The 21,725-nt window shown below is 43.1% G+C and overlaps 3 protein-coding genes across 3 annotated transcripts in view; 2 read left to right on the top strand and 1 right to left on the bottom strand.

The window, feature by feature from the left end:
* The window catches only part of LOC126568629 (protein anon-73B1), a 793,767-nt gene that overhangs the window by 45,376 nt on the left and 726,666 nt on the right, over positions 1 to 21,725 (top strand). The gene's annotated exons all lie outside the window — the stretch shown is intronic.
* Positions 1 to 21,725, bottom strand: part of LOC126568418 (uncharacterized) — a 366,923-nt gene that overhangs the window by 63,470 nt on the left and 281,728 nt on the right. The gene's annotated exons all lie outside the window — the stretch shown is intronic.
* LOC126567817 (uncharacterized) overlaps positions 1 to 21,725 on the top strand; it is a 38,547-nt gene that overhangs the window by 7,506 nt on the left and 9,316 nt on the right. Inside the window, exons 2-7 of the mRNA XM_050224126.1 lie at positions 12,964 to 14,571; positions 15,678 to 15,904; positions 16,241 to 16,403; positions 16,663 to 16,932; positions 17,256 to 17,498; positions 19,329 to 19,529. Coding sequence (XP_050080083.1) covers positions 12,964 to 14,571; positions 15,678 to 15,904; positions 16,241 to 16,403; positions 16,663 to 16,932; positions 17,256 to 17,498; positions 19,329 to 19,529 — 2,712 coding nt within the window. The remainder of the gene's footprint in view (positions 1 to 12,963; positions 14,572 to 15,677; positions 15,905 to 16,240; positions 16,404 to 16,662; positions 16,933 to 17,255; positions 17,499 to 19,328; positions 19,530 to 21,725) is intronic.

The following is a 21,725-nucleotide window of genomic DNA, read 5'->3' as shown; positions in this document are numbered from 1 at the left end:
AGAATTATACGATTTTTATTTCTCATAAAATAAGACAAGAATCTATTTCGGATGCAAGCTAATTTGAATTGCATGTAGCTGCTTCCTGAAAACTAATAATTTAGTCGACCCTTTCTTGGATTTCTGGGATAGAATATTTCCTTGTCTAACCGGTTCGTTGTTAGTCATATCCAGGCATATTTCCTGTTCCAAAAACAAACTTCTATCTGAAGAAGTCTTTATTACAACGTCAAAAAGAAATTGATGAATAATACCAGAATAAACCAATCATTGGATGCTCATATTGATAATAAGTATCGAGCAAGCAATTGCGATTTTCTTGCTAACTCTAGTCTTATCTACCTTAAACTTGAATTCAAAGCATCAAACCTATTCCTCAGCACTGCCAAACTACAGTTGGATTTCCAAGACTTAATGCACTGTCAATATGATGCGTTACAGCTCAGTACATCCTACGCTATCCCTGCCAGGATTCAATGCCCAACCAGGTAGCATTTTGTTTCTCCATCGAAGTGAAAATATTGTCATCAGTGCGAACGTTCACAGAGCTATACACCGTAGAGATGATGATGATGCTGCTACAAACATACGCAAAACAACTGCATGGACAGCTTTTCAACTAAGCACGTCGATGAGCTGCTTGTGTCTGAATGAACTTTTCCATCCCATTGCCGTGTGCCTTGACTAGCACACGTTTACATACCCTCCCATCCGATCTGCGCTATCTCTCTAGTGTTTATACTCCAACCGCTCAGTCCCGGCGAGCAATCCCATCTCCGTGTCCCATCTCCAATTTAAAGATCGGAATTCCCCGAGATTGTTTCCGATTCTAATAGATTTGCAAGTATCGATAAACCGATGCTCCCTCGCACCCTTTCGCTAAGCTCGGGTACGTGTTACGGCACACGGCAGCAAAGTGTCTACCGTGGGGCTTAGGGTTGCCACCTGTACCTGTAGGCTATGTGCAGACGCATTCATTCTCTGTACCAGTAAAAAGGCTGGGGAGGATGTTGCACATCAATGCGGGAGAGCTCATTCTCCACTGCCAGAGAAACATTAGACTCAATGCGTGGGATATGTGTTTATGTGCGTTTTGATTTAGAGTGATTAGTTTTGCCGTAGGGAAACATTCTACACCATTATACGGTGTGCGGACCTGTCGAAGAATTCTACTCGACGGGGAAGCAGAACCTGTTTGTGGCAATCTGATTCAGCTTCACAGTCGCTCTTGATTTTAAACGACATATTCTGTGAAGATCCGTCAACAAATTTTCTATCGCACTTGATGGCACAATCATGGCGAGGGTTTGCTGCTCTGTTTTGCACGATACCGACACGCTTAACCCGGAGGCTAATAACAGCGATAAGCGAACGTCCCACGCCGGTACGTAATAGCCGAGCGGCGAGCGCTTCATACATGTGCATAAATCAGGAGATTAAAACTGGATCTGATTGCGTCAGAAAATCCATGCCAGAGATAAAGAGCCTGTTCAATGACTGTATCGCCGTATTAGAATGGATTTATTCGTGCAGGATACCATTATAAGGGCGGACCCCGGTCACCATCATGTGTGAGGATTTGGTACTATTTATCCGATTACTAGCCGCATTAGCCGATTGATTGAATCGATGTGCTTAACCTTTGTCAGTAAGGTGGGATTGAATAAAGCGTACTTATTTTAAATCATATCACACAAAACTTATGACAAGTTTATTTTAATATTATCTCCAAGAGATATGTACGTATACTGAAAATCATATCTTCAAATTCGATCAAAATTCGAGAGCAAAAAATGAAGCTGTATCGAAGCTCACGAAAATTTTTGGACACGGTTTAAAGTTCAACTTGAGTCAATGATCGATCTATCGTTCAGTTGAACGGGTTCTTCTTGTCTGAAGTCTAGACTATTGTGACATATTTTATTTTCCAATAATTTTTTTTCAATTTCCATTTTGAGATCGATAAACTCACTGGGGCACTTCTACACCTTCGAATTTTTTAGGTCTCTTTACTTGAAGGTTATCTAAGTCAATATGATCCATAATTGTGTACATGGCATCAACCTCCAGATTCGAAATCATCTCCTTAGTTCATGCCCATCATTTTCCATATTATTCTTAGATTGAATCGCTTACTAGGTCATCATGAAAATGATTTGCCAATACACCGGACGCCACTAATGGTGCAAGGAACACACTTTTTTACACACTTGCCCCAACTTGCACCTTTAAGCGCGATAGAATCAGCACTATGCAAACTTGGCACCCGAGAAGCTCTCTAGCATCCGGCCAGCCAACTACACCGCACACAGTAAAGCCACACAAAAAATACAAAAATATGTAAGCAAACGACATGTTTCTTTTTCATCCACTCGACGACCCACACGGCACGGCACTCGATGCAACGAACCACCTCGATGCACAGGGCACGACAAAAAAATCCATCGCTTAGCTGGTTAACAAATCGTCCCCGTGCGAGTTTTGTGCGAGGCCTTGCCGGCAAACGATGTTGTTGTGTTGTGCCCCCGTTGCTGAACACTGACACAAACACGCCAACCAACTTTTCAAAGACTCGCCGCTACGCTGCGCGTCGGAGGCTTCCTAGTTTATCAAACTCACACTTGTTCCAGGCTCACGGGTTTTGCTAGAACTCATACCCCCTTTGTCCCACGGGTTCAGGCGCCTTTTTGCCCATACAATTCCACAGCAAACCGTTGCGAAAAAGGATAAGCTGCTCCGTGTGACCATCGTCGATCCTTCGCACGGATCGGCCTGTGTACTAACTGCACCAACCTGCACACTAGCCAGAACAGGCTCCACTGCTCGTAAGCTAATAACAATATTCATAAAATATATTTTATGAGCAAAGCTGATAACAGTCACATTAGATTGTACGTTTATTACCCAACATTGTGTGTGTGTGCCCCGGACGGGTTCTACGCTGAAGGGGTGTTATGTGAACACTCGCCGTAGTCCTGGTGTGTGTGTGTGTGTGGCAGAAAGCAAAGAGTTTGGCAGGTCTGCAATTATAGTTTCACTATCTGGGACCTGAACTCATACACTCATGCATACACCGGGACCGGGACAGGCATCGTTTTTTTATGATGAACGTGTTAATTAACATATCTCATAACTGGGGTGTACCGTCAGTTTGTCGGCTTCGGGCTTCTAACGTCTGGCCGAGGTTCAAAGATCAGACTATCATTCGCATAAAGTTTCTTCAAACACTGACGATGTTTGTGTCCTGCAGCGAGACTTGAACACGCTTGTGACGTAATTGATATGCAACTACAAACAATTGTGATAATATCAGATGGCTGGTCTGGCTGGCCTATGCTTTATTAAAATTCCCTTCGTAAACGCTTGTTTTTCATTGCTATGAAGGAAATTAAAACTCTTAAACATTCTTTTATATTTTTTTCTTTGCTTTACTTTATTAATAATCACCTTTGTTTTCTACTCACTTTTTCTAATTCAATTTTTATATTTTAATTCAGCTGTAGTAAACGTTGGCAACTTTGCGTTTTTTAATTGGTTTTCATTTAATGTTTATAATAAAACGTTAAAGTAGTCTACTTGGATCATGTTTTGAACTGAGTGATTAGATCATTCCTCTTTGATGATTTGGTTACTCACTCAAATTACTTGACACTTTAAAATTGAAAAGCTTTTTTATTTTTTAAAACTTACTAAACAGCTTTTAAACACTTTGGATATTTCATATTTTTATATCATTTAAACACCTACTTCTTCGAATACTTAGCATCTTATTTAAGCAGTTGAATTAACACAATGAAAGATATTTTTTCAAATCTTTTCTGAAAATTCAGAAATCCCCTTCTCTAATTGTATTTTTATAAAAGCTATTACTTAACTTACACTCCTATTTATATTCAGCCAACCGTAACTATTTGATGAATGTAACTGGCCCACTACGTTCTCGGAAGTTGACGCGCATTCATTTTTCACTCGAAAAGATTTTAACACCACCACACAAACACACACTCTCCATACAAATGACGAGATACAGCAAACGAGCACAGAATGATGATATTATGTTCACATTTAATTTTTACCTCGGTTCAAAGGGGGAACTGCCCCTTTTAGCACAGCTACAGCAAAAAACATCCCTCCCTATTCATATCTGCAATCCACACGATTCGCGCTACGGTGCACCTTTTGCATGGCCATGAATTGCCATCTCCGTCCCATCACGGGTACATTTTATCACTGCTGGACTTGTGCTTTGCGCTCGGGAAGCATTGGACCTTTTGCTCTCCCGACCCGCTCATCGGCGTCGTCGCCATAGGGTTGCAGTCTGACCGATGGACATCATAAAATGATTGCACTTTCCCCGTTTTTTTTCCTTGCCGTTCGTTGACTTTTTTCTGTTTTTTTTGAGTGCAACCCTACTAGCAAGCTAACTATCGCGCCATTAACAACATGGATTTTATACAGGCAAAACAAAAGCAAAAAAGCACACTCGCGGGAAACTACACTTTGCCGTCGTTGCCATCGCATCGCACCAGTAGTACACACAAACACACGCAAACAAAAAAAAAGCTCAACGCAACATAGAAAGCTAGCGAATTGGCGAGTAAAAAGTGCACTACGCGCCATCACGGGTATAAAACGAGCCACGGGAATTCATGTTTAGCGCTGCAAACTACAAGCAATTTACACGATTGTAGCCACATGCGAGTGTTTCTGATTTTATATGCTTTTGCGTTCGCTTCTTTTGAACTTTGAATTGCGTGATGCTATTTGAAGTAGCATGGATACGATGGTACGGCCAACCGTTAAAGTAAAAATGCATCAAATGATCGGCACATACCAACACTAACTAAGCCTTTCGTATGGAACATTTTGTAGCTAAAAAAAATCCAGCCTACGGAGCTAATAGCTGATAGATTTCATCCAATTGCTGATGGCAACACTGTTCGTTGATGGAATGTGTAGTTTGATCGTTCGATTGATGGGCTAAAGACATTTCCCTACCAGTATGATGGGAGAGAGAAAAATGTGGAAAAGGATTCAATAGCCAACAAAAAAAAGCAAACTCCCAGCAATTGTATTGTGCCGGTTCGGTCAATTTTTATTCAACGAAACGAACAAAATATCAGGTTTCCATCATTCCATGTGACTACTGGCCAATGCAGCATACCACACAGTACAGGGGATTGATGCATTTTTCTGCGGAAAACTTTTCTCTTCACTTGAATAAGTGAACCGATGCTCAATTTTTATTGAGTTATGATGAAAATACATCTCTGAGGTTGTTGTGGCATTTTAACTGCAACTTTGATTCGAACGCCCGTTTTATTTCATTAAAGTGGAAATATTTTGTTAGAAAGTAGTAGGTTTACTAATAGAAGTGCGTATTTTAACAAAAAATATGAAAATATAAAGAAATTTGTAAAAGGATATTCTTTTATAAAAAGGCTTTCAAATAACGTAATGCTAAAATTTGCATCTTTTATTTGTATCTTATAAAAACAAAAAACTGGTTAAAATAGTAAAGAAGTAAGAGATAAACGAAAAAAAACTGCAATAAATATAGAAAAAAAATCAACCTGATTCATATTATAGAAAGATAGAAATGGCAATAGAAAAGTAAGAGAATAAAAAGAAAAAAAAGAGGAAAAAAGAAAAGAGAAAAAAAGGAAACGGAGAACAAAGTCAACTCACACAATAAAAAAATTAAAGGAACAAAAATAATTAACTAATATTTTTGCAATTTCAGTAAAAATAAACTGGAACGAGAAAAAAGCGTTTTCACACATCTACAAAATCCTAGTTTCCAAAGCAATCGAATTGGTTTCTACCATGCGAGAAAGCATGACCTAAAAACAAAACTCGTATAAAAGGGGGCAAAAATAAATCACTAACATCGCTCCTATGCTATTTCCTTATTGCCCCCAAACCATATCGAATCGTTCTGAGTTTTCCCCATTCGTCACGTATTCAACGGTGCGGAAAACCTTACACTCTTACGGATTGGATACGAATTCTTTCGTCTGACCTCCTTCCCGATTATCTTCCGTCGCCTCGCTCCCGCAAACACTTCATACAAAACTGACCGGAAACCTTCTTGCCCGACAAAAGAATGATCAATCCATCTCCGACTACACCAAGCTCACTCTCGTTCAACAGCCGCTTATTATCCATCATGTCACGGTTGTGTCAAGCAAACCGTAGCACGGATGGCCATCGTCGTATCGTACCGACACACTCCCCGCAGCCGGATATGCGAAAGGCAACCTTCATTTCATCGTCACCCCTAAACGGGAGCTGCCAGTGTTAAAGTATGTCACCGGATTCTGGCCACGTTTCCTGTCCGGTTATGACAAGGTTTCTGCCTCGGTTTGTACAGATGATTCTTCTGGCGGCCGGCCGTTCTGAACCGTCCCAATTGTGCGCTCTTTGTGCTACTTTATCGAAAAATGCCACTCACACACACACACACACACACCAACATTCGGCATAGATAGTCTTTCCGTCTGTCATTTGACGACTGTGAACCTACATCCTCTCTGTTGCGAAGTATCTCGTTTGGTGCTCGCCATTTCGGAAAGCAATCCGAACGTACTTCGATCGCGTTTTTCGTTTCCTCCCCGGTTCCGATAATTGGAAAAGTGAGCAGAATAAAATTTCATTATCACCTGCTTTTCGTACGACGCAAGCACGTTTCTAGTGTGCGTTGTAGATTCTGTACGGTCAAGATGGTAGGATGGAAGATGAGATTATTTGCTTCGAGAAGCTGATTCTTCAGTTTTTTTTTCTTTCTTTGTTCATTCCACTCCGTTTCACTCCTTATCTTGAGGGCTTTAAATGGCTGCTGAGTTTAACCAGCTTAGTGCTTGAGGCGCTTCTTAAAGCACTTCGAAAAAATGTATATTATTGCTTGTAAAAACGGTGATTTATACCTCGTTTCAAATATTTTTCCAATAATAATTATTTAAATCTCACAATTATCTTGATACCAAACCTCTTTCCAAATAACAACGAATTTAGTATGAGTTAAGCAAATGTTTCGAGTTTATACCAAATAAAGTCACATACTAACGAACCATCGATGGAGGCGCCCAGTGTTTCATATCAACACTCAATGGAGACGCCTAATACTTCTTAAACAGCAACTCTCCCATTACTTCTTATACAAAATCTGAAAGACATTTACTTGCTCCCGAAATGCGTTACACAAAAAAAAAGAAACAAAACGAAAAGCAAAAATTGGTAACTCCTTCTTGAAAATTGTCTACCATCGGAAAGGCATCTTCCTTTCTTGCGATTTGGCGTCAAGTCACGTATAAACATGCCGTTTACAGACTATGACTCCTGCTATCCAGTTTGTCGTAGTAGCGCTTCAAACCTTCCGCTTCTACTCTTCAAAACCATGAACCGACTTTTATGGCTACTAAAGCAAACGTTTGTTCCCCGGCTGCTATCATCATCAGTTCCTTGGCCGTGAAGCGACGACGTCAACGCTACCATCGTTGGGAACGCCGTATAACGGAAGCTGCTAGCCTAGCATTCTCGACGACGGGATGCTGTGGCTCGACTCGGAGATGATGGTCATAAAAATAAAACAAAAAAATCATGTTGGCCAATGGGTCAACCGCGCCGGGCTTGTTGGGCAAGTAGGGCTTTATTGGCCAAAAAACTTTGTAAACGGAAGGGGGGGGGGGGGGGGAAAGGCCGCCAACCGATAACGACTAACTGACTCGAAACGAAATGGGACTCAATGTAGAAGAAACCATTAATTTTCATTCTTTTTGCTAGTACACACACACACACAGTTTACCCTTGACTTTGGTCGTTTGGTGGACTTGCTTTTTGAAGCAGATGTCTTGTGTCTTTTACGTGGTGTGTCTTAGATTGGATGCTATAAGAAATGTAACCCAGTATATTACATAAAGCATTTTTCCTACATTTATTGCACAAAGTCTTAGCACCATAATAGCATCCACAGGCACTCAAAGACGCACACGCACACAGTGAGCGTTTTCAAAACTTGCACTGAGCTTGCTTTCCTGCTAAGAAACAACATGTTTCATCACACAATACAAAACGAATCGTTTACCGGTACGCCTATTTCTGGTTCCGGGTGAACGTTTCCATTTGATAGATTGTATCCTAGATACCGGTTCCATTTCCCATTCGTTAGCGCCGACTCATGGGAGATTTATAAACGCGTATAATTTTCTGCTACCAAAGCACCATTCCTTCTGCTGATTAGTCTACGGTGGGAATGGAGAAGGAAGGAAGGATGAGAACAAAACCCATACCATCCAAGTGCATGACATACAAGGAGCCCGATCTCTACCCGGTGCCATAACCACTCACAGAAAATAAGTTCATATCGGTAAGGGTTTTGTTTCTGGAACATTTCTTTCGGCAAGAAACCAAGCAAACGATACGCTCCATACGAACGTGGCGAAGATTAATGACGCTCGGAACATGGTGGAGTACTTTTTTGCTCCTCCTCGTCTTCCATGGTGACGTTGAGCATTTAATAGCTCGCTGAACGTTTGTTTGATATGAATCAAGTGTAATAAACTTCCGTAAAGTGTGGTGCTGCTTGTCCATGGTTTTCTTAACGTCGAGGAGAAATCCCTTTCTCGAAAAAGATTTTTACTATTTTCGATCCTATTTTGACAAACGCTCTAATATAATTGATAAATTGAGCACACTTTCAAGACACTCTCATGTGCACAAAAAAAGTCCATTTGGTAGAACATTTTTCAATACTTCTACTACTTGGCAAACGTTAAACACGCACTCTAAAATTACCGTACTAAGCGCGCACCGTACCATGTAATCGCTGTATGCTTTGCAGCAGAACAAAACACATATATATTTATATTTATGGCAACAATTTTTCTCCAAAAGTGTGCCAAATAAATCAAATCAGCCAGAAAATTCGTGATTTTACATGCGCAAGCACGTTCGTCGTCTCGTTCGACGATAGCAGGCAGACAACACATTCGACGTTAACCAGTTTTTCGGCCGGCTCATTCACACCATCCGGTAGTAGCGGGAAAACTCTTTTTCCTCTTCCGATCGATACTATTTCGAGTGTGCTTCGGGTTCTCGGTTTACCCAAGCAAAGCTACGCCTTTGCACGGAAAAAGCTAACGACATTGTAGCTTGATTATGTATTGGATCTAAAACTCCTACAAAGTCCAATAAAGTCTGTGTTTTCCGGTTCCGGTTGCAAAAAAAAAAGGCTAATGATACAAACAACAAAAACAAACCAAATTTCAAAAATCTTAACAGCTCCAGCACAATCAACTAAGCCATACTTTGAAGTTTTATCGACCATGTTTATTTGGCACCATTTTGTTTCTTCCACTTTTTTTCCCCAAACGCGATAACTTTTCGAATCGTGTGCATTCACTTGTGCTTCATGGTGAGGCGTAAGCGGAACCAAAATATAAAAAAGACACCCCCAATAACCCACCTCTAACGACAAAACTCTACGGTACCGATCATACTACCAAGTGGGTAAACGTTAACTATAAGGCTAGACTAGCATCGGTTAGCTTTCTCGCATAAAATTCCTATTTTTTACACGCTTTCAACGCTTCTCGAGGTAACCATCTCAACGCAATCTCCATTCTGTAACGGTATCCGGGAGCTCCGGTTGAAATAATAATAAAAAACAAAACCAAGAACGGGTTCCCCATGCCCGGGGTAAGCCATTAGAAGCACCAGAACGATCCCCACTCAAACAGAAGCTAGGGAAAGGCCAAAACAAAAACAATGCTTCACCAGCAGTTTTGGCCAGCACCGGTGAAAGATCGTATGAGTATTAAGGGATTAAAGCGGGTGGTAGCGGGAGCCTTCCGGAAAGGTTCACCCACCTCCTGCACACCAAATCCCTAAACTAGATGAACCGGTGATGCTCGGTAAAACCCCACCAGTAAACACAGCCGCTCGGTTGGCTAACACAAGAAGAAGGTCCTAAGCACCATTGTGTTGGTTCATCCGTGCCAAAATCGAAACAAAGCCCACGCGGAAGCCCAAGACTGGGGAAATGGAAATCGTTCCGTCGTAAAAATCTCTGATACTAGACGTAGAAGATTTGCCCTAATACTAAAGCCCGAAAACGAGACCACTCACACCGGGCGCTTCGAGCATCGAGGACCGGGTCCTCGAAACGCTGGACGAGGAATTGGGCAGCATAGTGGTGAGACAAAACGGAACATTTTTCGCAAAAGTTACCGATACCTCGGACCAACTTTTTTTTCGGAAGGCCTAGGATCGTAAAACCCGAAACTGTGGAACGCGATAGAGAGAAAGAGCAAGATGAAGAGAGCTTCGCATAAATGATCCTCGCGAAACTTTCGAACCGATACGGATTCTAGTGGAAGGTTTCTGCACTTTGTGTCCTCCTTTTCGTCCTGTTTCTTTCTTTATCCCTCTCGTTTTCTCTCTATCTTTTTCTCTCAAGAACGTGGTTAAAATCCCAACGAGCCACCCCTTCGGAAAAAAGTGTTCCTCTGTGGCCCACATCAAACTAAACAGGATCTCGCACACGCACTCAATAAGTTTGAGACCTAACAAAACAGGACAACGAAAGCCTCCAAAAACAATACATGACAAGCTGCACCAAGTAAGGCGAAGCCACAATGCTCCCCAGGAAAAAAAAACACAGCCCTTCGCAACTGAACGTCTCGTAAAATTAGATTATCAAATCTATAAAAATAATCAACGACAGCGGTACACGGATGGCGCGCACGAGCTGGAAGATTTAACGTCTACAACCCACCACCCTGTGGACTGGGTTCACACACCCCGGGTGAGTGAGAGAAGTGCTGCCCGCAGTCAGGGTGCCAAACGTGCACTGTCGTAAAACCGGAAAATGCCAGCCAAAAAATGACTACGAACGGCGGAAGTCCCATCATACCGTGATAAAAGTCAACTGAGTCATCGGTTTTAGTGAGTGACTTTTTGGTTGCCCGTTGCCTTCTTCCAACACCCGAACAAAAAACCATTCTGTCTCGGGAGACAATTCTAGTACTCGGCTCCTTGCGCATCGGGGCATCGTTGCGGTGTCGCGTTTCATTATTGCGTACACTTACGCCGAATGGACTGCTTATTGTTCCTGTCAACGATTTCGGCGGTTTTCGCGAATGTTATTGTGCATTGTTTGTCTGTGTGTGTGTGTCTTTTTTTTTCTTTATTCGGTAGTTTCAGCCATGTCCTTCGATTGCGTTCACTAGAAAGTACTGAGCAAGAACGTTTTATGGATATCGTGCTTCCTTGAAAGAGGGAAAGTTTCATCTGCGGAAACAGGAAGGGGAAGAGTAAACGAAAAATATATGCATGCTTGTATACACACTTGTACCAAAAATTGCAAACACGTTTACGGCAGATGTAAACGTCAATATGGCGAAAATGCCGAAGGATATTTCTTTATTACGCTGATTTGAAAGATCTTCCTTCCTGGCAAGTAATTTCTGTTTTTTCGCCTTTTGTCTTCCCGGCACCGTATTTCGTACTTGCTCTTTATGAAGCAAATCCATTTTCTTTTGATAGTACCCAACCCCGATAGTACCAGCAACCCAACTCCGTAAGGTTTTATGTTCCAAAAGACTATAAAATAAGCCTTCAAAAGATTTTGCTTTACATGAAGTCTGGGATTATACTGCTTTCTCTATAAATCCTAGCGCTAGTAATTTGGTAAAATTTCTTTGAACCAATTAAAATGCATTTAACAATTCAACTTCAAGCTGAAAAGTTCCATCAAAACACTCGATGAAAATATGAAAAATATAATGAACTCTCGTAGTCATACGCTAGCGTCAGCTAGTAGCAAGCTTAAGATGCAGCTTATATTCGTGAGTGCTGTTAAATTCAGGACTTTTTCGGTTCAAATTTCGAAAGCAATTCAAGGCTGGGTTTGGAATTTATTGTAAAACCTCTTCAAAAGACAGCAACTGGAAGCACAATATGATCTTGATATAGTGTACGAAAAAACAGGGCTAGTTTTGCGCATTAATATTTTAAGAGTTGACGTTATTCTGTCAATTTTGCACGCCATCAATCAATCGGAAAGACACCTATCAAAACTGTAATAAAGTTTGTCATACATTAGTCTTTCGATTCGGCGGTCCGGTGATAAAAGCGATGGAAAAAGAAGTTTTCAATAACATTATTTATTTATTTAAGTATGACAGCTCTACGCCGTATTATCAAGTATTCAGGATCAATTGGATTAAAAATAATTAAACTCTTTGTATAATGAAGCGATAGAAATAAAATTTACGCTCACTCACTTCAATGACACGCTGAAATTCTATACAACCACTCATACTTCCATCTCGACTTTCTCCCCAACGCTACCCATTCAACCGACCGGTTCCTATCGGTCCAAACAAGGTGTAAACTGATCCGACGTCTGCATGCACGGCGTCCCATACCGAACGTTCAAGGATACACCCTTGAAATAATAAATAAGCAGGTGACGACGAAATGACACCGAGCTGCGGTACCATCGAGGGCACATCCAAAGACCTCTCTCTCTCTCTTTGTCTCTTTTTTTTTTTCTCTCTCTGATGCGGGAGATGGTTGAACAAATCTGAACACGGTGCTTTTTTTTGCTACCTCCTTTATTATTGAATTGGTTCATCGTTTTCGAGGTGATGAAGCTTGAAGTCGGGCTATCGAATGACGATGGTTTTCCAAGACGCCTCGTCATGATGGCAGCGCTCACAAGTGCCACTCGGGCTGACATTAAAGATTTAACATCTTTACTTTCAGCTGTCTCGCTGACGTGTGGGCGAAGGTATAGGTTGATAGGGCATCCCAGTGTTGATCGGTGCTGGTATTGGAGCTTTTTGTTAAGGGTACGAGATTTCATGGCACAATTTAAAGCTTGGCAGGATGAATTTCGTAAAATTAGAAATGATTTCTTATTCGAAATAAACACCATTTTCCGTTTCCATCTCTTTGCAGGTTGTCCAGCACAGAAAGATGTCGTTCGCAACCCGGCCAGCAAAGGGGTAGAACATATTTTCCACCAAAATTTAGATAATAATCAATTCGATAATGATTTCCAATCGGATCACGCTACAGTACGTGATGCAATACTATCGAAAATATCGGCGAAGCGGAAAGATACACCATTATTCACCTCGAAAAGAGTGGAAACCCCAGCCCCCAGTGCTGTAAACAGTAGACGTAAGATAAATGTAGCGTATGAAAATTTAGATAACGTTTTACATGCCACCGAGAAATTTGGAGGAACTGTAGAAACTTCTACAGACAAAACATCACAAAACCCATCGAATTTTTTGGATGCTTCAAGACCAACTGTGAGCAAGTTTCATCTGTACGATTTTAACGATACTTCTAGAAATCGACGATACCGAAGATCGGCGAAAACGGTAGATAGTGCAGAGAGCCACTCGGTACAGTACATCCCCAACGTTTCCGCACTGTCCTTTCTCCAAGCGACAACCGACATTTTCATGCCCGTGACGACCGCTCTCGTCAACGTGCATGATGGTGATGCACCGAATAACGGTAGGCGTTCCAACGGTGACACTAATAGTAGTAACTCCGGACACAAAACAAGCCCAGCTGTGATCGATAGTTTAAAAGCGAGTAATTTAGATCAACAAATTAGCCGTAACCCTGCAGCGGTGGAGGACGACGCATCGCGCCGGATAGCAAAGCCCTTGGGAAATTCTTCAACATCAGTTGCACTAAAAACTGCACAAACTTTCCCACCAACGAAACCTCCCGGGAAGACGCATCCACTTTCACACTTGGCCGACGATCCAACGGAACGAGCAATTACACCGTCGCATTCAGCGGTGACAACTGACAGCCACCATTACGGCAAAGAACAACCACCCGGTGGTGCCGGTGAGCCAAGTTTCATATTGCTTGACGACAGCGTCTACATTACACCCGCTCACACCGACCGCAACGGTACCCTGCCGTCCCTACCCTTCCCGGGCTATCCGTCCGCCAGATCCGGAGACCTAACGCTTGACGCTGCCACTGCCATTTTTGGTGGGCGAAACTTTGACGAACAAATCATCTTTCTCAATGGACCGGATCTGCTGGAGACAAGTGTCGAACAGGAGTCATCATCTTCCCCGGCCGGGTCCGACCAGGGACGGCGACTAATGGGAAAAGTTCAGCGTGCGGTACGGCCCCACGGTACCTTCGATCGAAGCCGACACATGCCGCAGCAGGAGCAGGAGGAGGAACTGCCATTAGCTCTGCCATTGAGACCAATCATTCGTGACCCGGCGGAGGAGCAGCTGGCGGAGGACAATGTGGTGCTGGTGTACGCCGACCAGCACGAAACGGTACGGCTGAACTGTGAGGTCGACGCCGACATTACGACGGGTGTGTGGCTCAAGGACGGTCAGATAGTGCACGCGATGGACAAGAAGTCACGAACCGCTGATATCCGGTTTGTGCGCGAATCGTTCGGTGCGCTTACCATCTCGAATGTGATGCTTGAGGATGACGGGGTGTGGCAGTGTGAGGCGGAAAATGCGCGCGGATTCTTCTTCAACGGGCGGCCAATAAAGTTGATCGTGCTCGGTAAGTTTTTGCTGGACCAGGCTGAAAGTTGGGGCACAGTGGGGAGGTTTAGGACAAACACATACTAAAACATACTCTTTCGTTTGTGTTTTGTTTGAGTATATTATATATTATATTGTATTTTTTTAGTAAAGTTTTTACTTTTATCATAATTTCTTATGCGAAGCTTATATTCCTGAGCTGTAGGAAAGTTCTTTCTACAAATTAAAGCTTAAGCCATGGTGCATTTTTGTCCTCAACCTCAACCAATAGTCCGACCACTTTTAGATAAGTCTCCCAGATCATGTCAAAAGTTCAAATCTCATTCCACGATTCCTCAGACTACCCCATGTGGGCAACTCGTTAAAAGAACGAAGCACACCAGCAAACACGATTGATTCTTATTGAAACCCACCGGAAACCGGCTCCACCACTGCACTCTGTCTGTGCACTACCTCCGAAGCGTGTCATGCAGCAAAACGGGAGATAGGAAATGAAGTTTTGTTCCCGCGCTGCAGCCACTTTTTTGGACGAATGCTCTTTATGGACTTTGATGGTTCGATTTTCTTTTTTCAGTTGCAGATCTCTCGTGTTTTTTTTTTATCTTACCGGAAACAGAAGAACAAACAGCTTGCGAAACTAAATCAATCTCTTTGGTCGTGCGGATACGTGCAGAGGCACACTCTTTTTTCCACTTTTTTCCACCTCCACTTCTGGGTTCTGTTGCAATCCATCTACGGGACCTTGAAATTGAATTAAGCTCTAGGATATAAGAGCAAAGTTTTCATATTTCGCAATGATAGCACTTTGGCAGTGTGCCTGCCCGCTTCCTTTAAATTAATTCCATTCCAGATCATTTGACTTTTCTCTTCATCGCACGGTAGCACTCAGCTCGTGTTCGTGTTCATTTCGTTGCTATTCCTGTTTAGCTGGCCAACTTTCGCCCTACCGACGGGTGATAAAAATAAATCACAGTTTCGGGAAACATTACTGATTCCTTGCTAGCTGCTGTAGGGAAGGGAACGAGCAAAAATTGCACCACAGCAAGAAAAGATGCTTTCTTGTGCAGTTTGAAAGATTTCAATCACGACTGAAGCTCCCGTCCAATCTCCTAACTCCGTTTGCAGATCCACCGAGGGAACCATATTTGCTGATCGATTCTCGGCGGCTCGATGCGGGCAACATGTTCATCCCGGTGAAGGAAAACTCCGAACTGACGCTCGCCTGCGTTAGCGAAGGAGGTAACCCGAGGCCCACACTTACCTGGGAGGTGCTGCTGAGTCCCGGCATCGACAGGCACGCACAGAAACTATCGAACGATGTGCTGGAGCTGCAGGAGATCAAGAAGGATAAGGTTAGTTAGCTACCCCGAGGACTACTCCCCGGGATTGTGGTTGCCAGTGGGGTGGGAAGAGAGAGAGAGAGAGAAAGAGAAAAAACTTTTCCCCTCGAGACAAGCCATAAACCAAGAACACCGGGAACAAGAGCGAGTTGAAGCAGGAGTAGCATCAATGTTTGAGCTTGTCGAAGCCCGTTAAAACTGGCAACACGGCTATTCCTGGCTGCGAAATGAAACATTTTTTGCTTTTCGGCTTGTGTATGTGACATCGGTTGCGCCCGAATACTATGCAATGCGCAATGCAACACGTACACGGATCCATTCATCAACTCTCCCTCTCTCTTTTTGCAGGATTCGGCAGACAAGGAACCGTACAAGATCAACACCGGTGCCATATCGGAGGCCCGATTGCCCGCCGTCTTCCGGGTGCATCACAACGCTCGCATCCTCTGCATCATGGAACATCCGACGCTGAAAGTACGCCAAAATGCTTCGATTCTGCTCGATGTGCAGTGTGAGTGGAATTTTTCATTAGTCATATCAATGGCCTCCCACACTTCCCGTATCCGTCGAAGTGCGTGCTGCACCGTGGCGTGCCAGCGAGTCAGCGTATATCTCGGGTTGCCTTTTTTGATTTCGATTCCTTTTGCGAAATATGAACTGCACCCACCAACACATACACAAAAAACCTTCCTTCCTTTTCGGGTGCTTTTTCCGAGAATTTTCGCTACATTTCACTAACTTTTCTAATACCTTGTACTACTTTCGCACAGACACACCCTCGTTTGCCATCACGCGAACACCCGGCTTTGGGTATCCGCTACGGGAGGGCATCGAAGTTTCGCTCAAGTGTGATGTCGATTCGAACCCGCCCAGTACGCCGCTGTGGCAGAAGGACGATGGGGATCCGCCGGTACCGCAAACGGGCGATGGATTTCTCAACTTCAGCTCGATCCGGCGGGAACATTCGGGCTGGTACAAGTGTACCTCGAGGCATCTCAATTTTCAGTACTCGAGCATCGGATATTATCTCAGCGTGCGATGTGAGTATGCGTCCTGTGTGAGTAAGTTGTACGATAAGAGCCGTAGTTCCAATTTCGCTTGTAGATTAGTTTGGCGCATTCTGGAAAATAAAAAAAATTAAGCTGTCCTTGCTTTTAAGATGGCTTCCACTTCGCTATCAGCTTTTCCGTAGTAACTTTATACATCAGTCTAGAAGTTATTTCTTAGAAATAATTTATATTCCAATGTACCAACATACCATCACATTTGCTACTATTTACCATCAGTTGAACAATCACTCACATTAATTCCTGGAACTTACCTAACTAATCAAGCTGTTTATCTTTCTTCTCACATTTCCCAGACGACCCGGTCGATGTTACTTCCGAACCAGTGGAACAAGATCTTTCCCTATCACCGTCCTCATCATCTTCATCATCTTCCTCGCCCGCATCGTCCTCAGCCGCCTTCACACCCATCAACGGTGCTGGAACTTCTTCAGGCGGACCCTTCCCAGGAAGTGTACCGATCGGAACCAACCCCTTCAAAGCCGGTGGCCAAATGGAAGTCGAACTCGGTGGTTCCGTTACATTGCAGTGCCCGCAAGGTAGGACGTCCAACAAAATAAAACTGTGAAGATTAAATTGTACGAAACTTTTGCAAAACGCCTTAGCGCGCAACCTCCTCCTAAAGAAAGGGTTTTGTAGACACGGGTCCGGGACACATTCGCTTTTTAAGACACTCGAGCTGCATATGCGTTTACCTGATAGGGATAACCCCACTTCACAAGAGAAAGGACCGATGACTTGCCTGCGAATCACATCCTTTCTTGTAGCATTTCCGTATGGAACTTCTTATTGGGCCCTTGGCCAACATCCACAGCAACAGACAGTAAGGGGTCAACAGAAGAACAACTTTTCCCGTTTACATTTGCAAAAACCTGTCTGCTCGCCGGCCCCCAAGCGCCATGATTCGAAAGGGAACGAAATGAATGCAGGACTGGCTCTTTTTTCTCGAACAAGACATTCGCTGCCTTGAAAATTATGTGACACGAAGCTATCAACTCGTACCAGACGTTTACGTGAGAGCGTTCCAAGGTTGCTGGTTGGCTTGTCGAAATGTTCGCATGTCGTTACAATTCGGCGAACCAACTTCCAACTCAAAATCCCCTTCAGAATGAAAACTCAGATGATTTGCATACTGCATCCACGAACAGAACCAAGCTCCTACGGAGGCATTCCGGCATTCTTGCAGGTGGTGCAAATGGAATCAAAATTACAACCCAAGAGCTTAGCTGCTTCTAGCGGACTGCATCAAAGCATCACCACTCTTTCGGGAAGTCTAGACGAGCCACTCGAAGAGCGATTGTACCCATCCATTCGCATCTATCCCGTCGATAGGCCACGAGTAGCATCTCGAACTGCAAAAGTTGCCGATGATCCGATTTAGTACCAACTCACTTTTTATGGTAATTGAAGAAAAACTACCTTGAGTCTGGTGAGCCTATACGCCAAACTTTGCACTTATAGGAGGAAAAGTTGTGCTCCACACATTTCACTAGTGTCGGAAGTTTTCGAGTGTGTGATTGTGAGCTATATTTCACCGAGGCAAGTGATGTAGGCAAATGTGACGATCGCTGTTATTGAAGAAGTGTACATGCTTTATAATTTTCATGTTTTGTTTATACCAAAAAAGATTCCATTCAGTTCTTTGGAAATATTCTCTGTTTGATGATTCCATAAAAGCTTATCTTACTGCTATAGAAATAGATGTCTATTTGAGATGATTAACTAAAACTCTTCAACTTACATTTAATTTACTGTAATTTTTTTTTGTATTCTGGGTATTTTTACCGATCCGAATGGTATTTTTATGTAAACATTTTCAATCCGGATTGTGTTCAATCCCGCTTCGGAGAACCCAGCCCTGTATAAAAAAGCGAAAATGATGGATGACAGATAACGTGCGCGATCGTCTAAAAGAGCATATAAATAAAAATACAGTCCAGAACCGTCAGTTGAAATAAAAAATCTGTGTGTCCTCCAAAACCCTTTTCTTTGGGCGCGAACAGCCGTCATACTAAAATAAATAAATGGATTAAAAAATCCAAAATAAATCACTTCGATAGCTGGAATGTCATCAAATTTATCTATTCCAAACTTCATTTATGACACACATACAGAAAGCCTAACTACTCAACCGTATCGTACCGTACCAATATTTATTAAATACATGGGAGTCTAATTAAACTCCTCAGTATCCGTTGATCGGTTATTACTTAATCATCAAATCCCCCTTACATAAGGCAAAATTAAAATGCATCTGCTTTATATTTTCAACTACATTTAATTCTATTAACTCTGAGAATCCACTATCTAGCATGAAATCAACAAAAAAGCATTATCCGCTTTCTCTTTATCTTCCATCGCCATTTCAGGCTCACTCGGTTGCTGGTCGCATCTGGATTCGGCATCGGCTCGCCTGAAAGGAACCGGCTCGGGCAGCTACACTCAAACCGGTCAGCTTTCGCTAAAGGACGTCGTCTACCAGGACGCCGGCACGTACAAATGTGTCGGCCAGAGCACCGGTAACCGCAAAAAGCTGGATGTGCATCACACGGGATCGACTGCGGTCAGAGGTAAGTCAACGGAAGGGGACGGGATAAAACGGGTAGGGGGCAAAAAGTCAGAATCTATTTCCCGGGAACCTGATCGGGTCAACTAGTTTTTAATTGTGCTCTCGAAACATTCGCCCAGTGAAAGGCATGACAAAACAACAACAAAAAAGAAGGACCGTACGGAGCCATACTCCAACAAAAGACTGCGCCCCGTGACCCAATGGAGGGTTATTGAATATTGGCTTCGTTTCAGAAGGATTCTATTTTTTGCTGTGCGCCGCTGCCCGCTGTTTTGTTTCACTTACCTTTCAATGGCTCACCCGAGGTGCACCGGTGTAGCCGCGCAATAAAGCGATAAAGGTTTCGTTAGCCTGGATAGCCCTCGTACGGGCCAATTCTTTCGCTTCCGGCTGTACAGGATAGCGAAAAGAAACCGCACCGGTCATGCATTGCAATTTCTTCGGCAGAAAAAAAAAGAAACATAGCATTGCAACTGACCACTTTTTCCAACAAGAACCCTCAAACACGGAGCAATGTTTCCGTTTTGTTTCGTTTGGCCGAATGCTCCAAATCGATTGGATCGCGGTTCGGGCTATCGAGTACGAGATGCATCGAACTAAAAACCCACACCACATTGGTCCTCCAGCCTTTTGGTCAGCTCAAGCACAGTAAAAGGCGAACGAGCTTATCTATATAGGAACGAGCTGTCGTTGGGTGAGTCGGTGCCACGGGCTGGTTCTCGCCTGTAAGACTTCACTAACGATCCTCCCTGGTTCGCAAAACGAGAGCTTTATGTTAGGCACCGCAACGAGCTATTTATTGCTGTCCACTCCCACTCGAATGTGGCGCATGGTTTGTGTGCATTTGAAGGACAGCGAAGTTATTTGTCCCGCCGGGTCAAAACCGGCTGGCTACGGTGCTGGCAAATGGCCAAAGGTCTGAACCTAACCTAACATTATTGTTCATAGCGCGCGCTCTCTCTCTCTCTGTCTTGCACGGTATCTCACAGTGGCGTATCGAGAAATCATTCCCGCCACAAAAACGGCCTCGATACACAACGATGCTAGTAAGCAAAACCAACCCATCCGTTGGATTTTTTTTCCATTACTGTAGCTTTTTGTGGTAGTGAAGTAAAAGGGAACAATAAAAACATCGAAACAACGGTGGTTTACTTTTTTCGTTCCTCTTTCTGATTTTTTTTTTGCGTCGTAATCCTTACTTTTCCAGCACGAAACGTTTTAACAGTCGTTTAGGAGCATAGTTATTTGTGGGTAAGGTACACCGTCCACAAATCGACGATGTGCATGTGCATTGGCCCACAAAAACTGCATCGTTACATCGCCATTGTAATGAATAATGGAGTTCTATTGTGTTCTGTTCAGGTTCTTGGCTTGATCGCGAGTCACTGTGAAGGTGACATTTTCTACAACAAGCAGCTGCGTGTAAAGATATAGGACTAGTCAGATGTTATCGCTGGAAGAGAACGATATCTTATTCTATGTCATGACATCACAATCATGCATTTTTTTTAAATTAGTAAAGTATTGGAGTAGGTCAGATATCGCCCTCATGGGGGCGGCCTGGTGGGTTCGGCGACAACGGTACCGGTCTTCAAAATGTCAGGACCGAGGTTCAAATCCCATCTGTAGTGAGGACTGATTATCCAACTACGTGGTATCGGCAAGTCTAGTAAGCCCTTCGATTGCCGGCGTGACCTTAGAAAGTCTTCAAACCAAGAAGAAGATACAAAACATATTCCGATACAGGAAAACTTTTATCTGCTGTATTTTGAAACTCCCTAGCCACTAGCTTTTGAAAAGTAATATTGGAATTTTCTCAAGAAATCTCAGCAATTCTGTTGTTTCTTCTAACTGGAAAATAAAAAGCATCTTTCGACCAATTTTATTATTCCACTCGTCGGCTTTATTTGAGTGCCAGTTCCTTCAAATTAAAACCCTTGTACTTAAGATGAAAGGCTACTAAAAATATGCAATTCTTGCTTCCCGTATTCGCCAAATCATGTTCCTGGATGGGAATTTTGTAGAACTGCAGCACGGTCCAGCCAGAACAAGTCCTTTTAGAAGACGTCTAGGAAGAGGGGAAAAAAGAACCCCGTCTAGACGTACAATATTCAAGACCCCGAAATGAAATAGTGTGTCTGAGTGTTGCCAGTAATTCGTGCAGTTGAAAATGAATGAACTGAAAAGCCAAACGAAG

Source organism: Anopheles maculipalpis, chromosome 2RL (assembly GCF_943734695.1).
Source record: "Anopheles maculipalpis chromosome 2RL, idAnoMacuDA_375_x, whole genome shotgun sequence".
In the NCBI taxonomy this organism is placed as follows: domain Eukaryota; kingdom Metazoa; phylum Arthropoda; class Insecta; order Diptera; family Culicidae; genus Anopheles; species Anopheles maculipalpis.
Note: the sequence above shows the minus strand (reverse complement) of the source record. Positions and strands in the feature narration are given on the sequence as shown.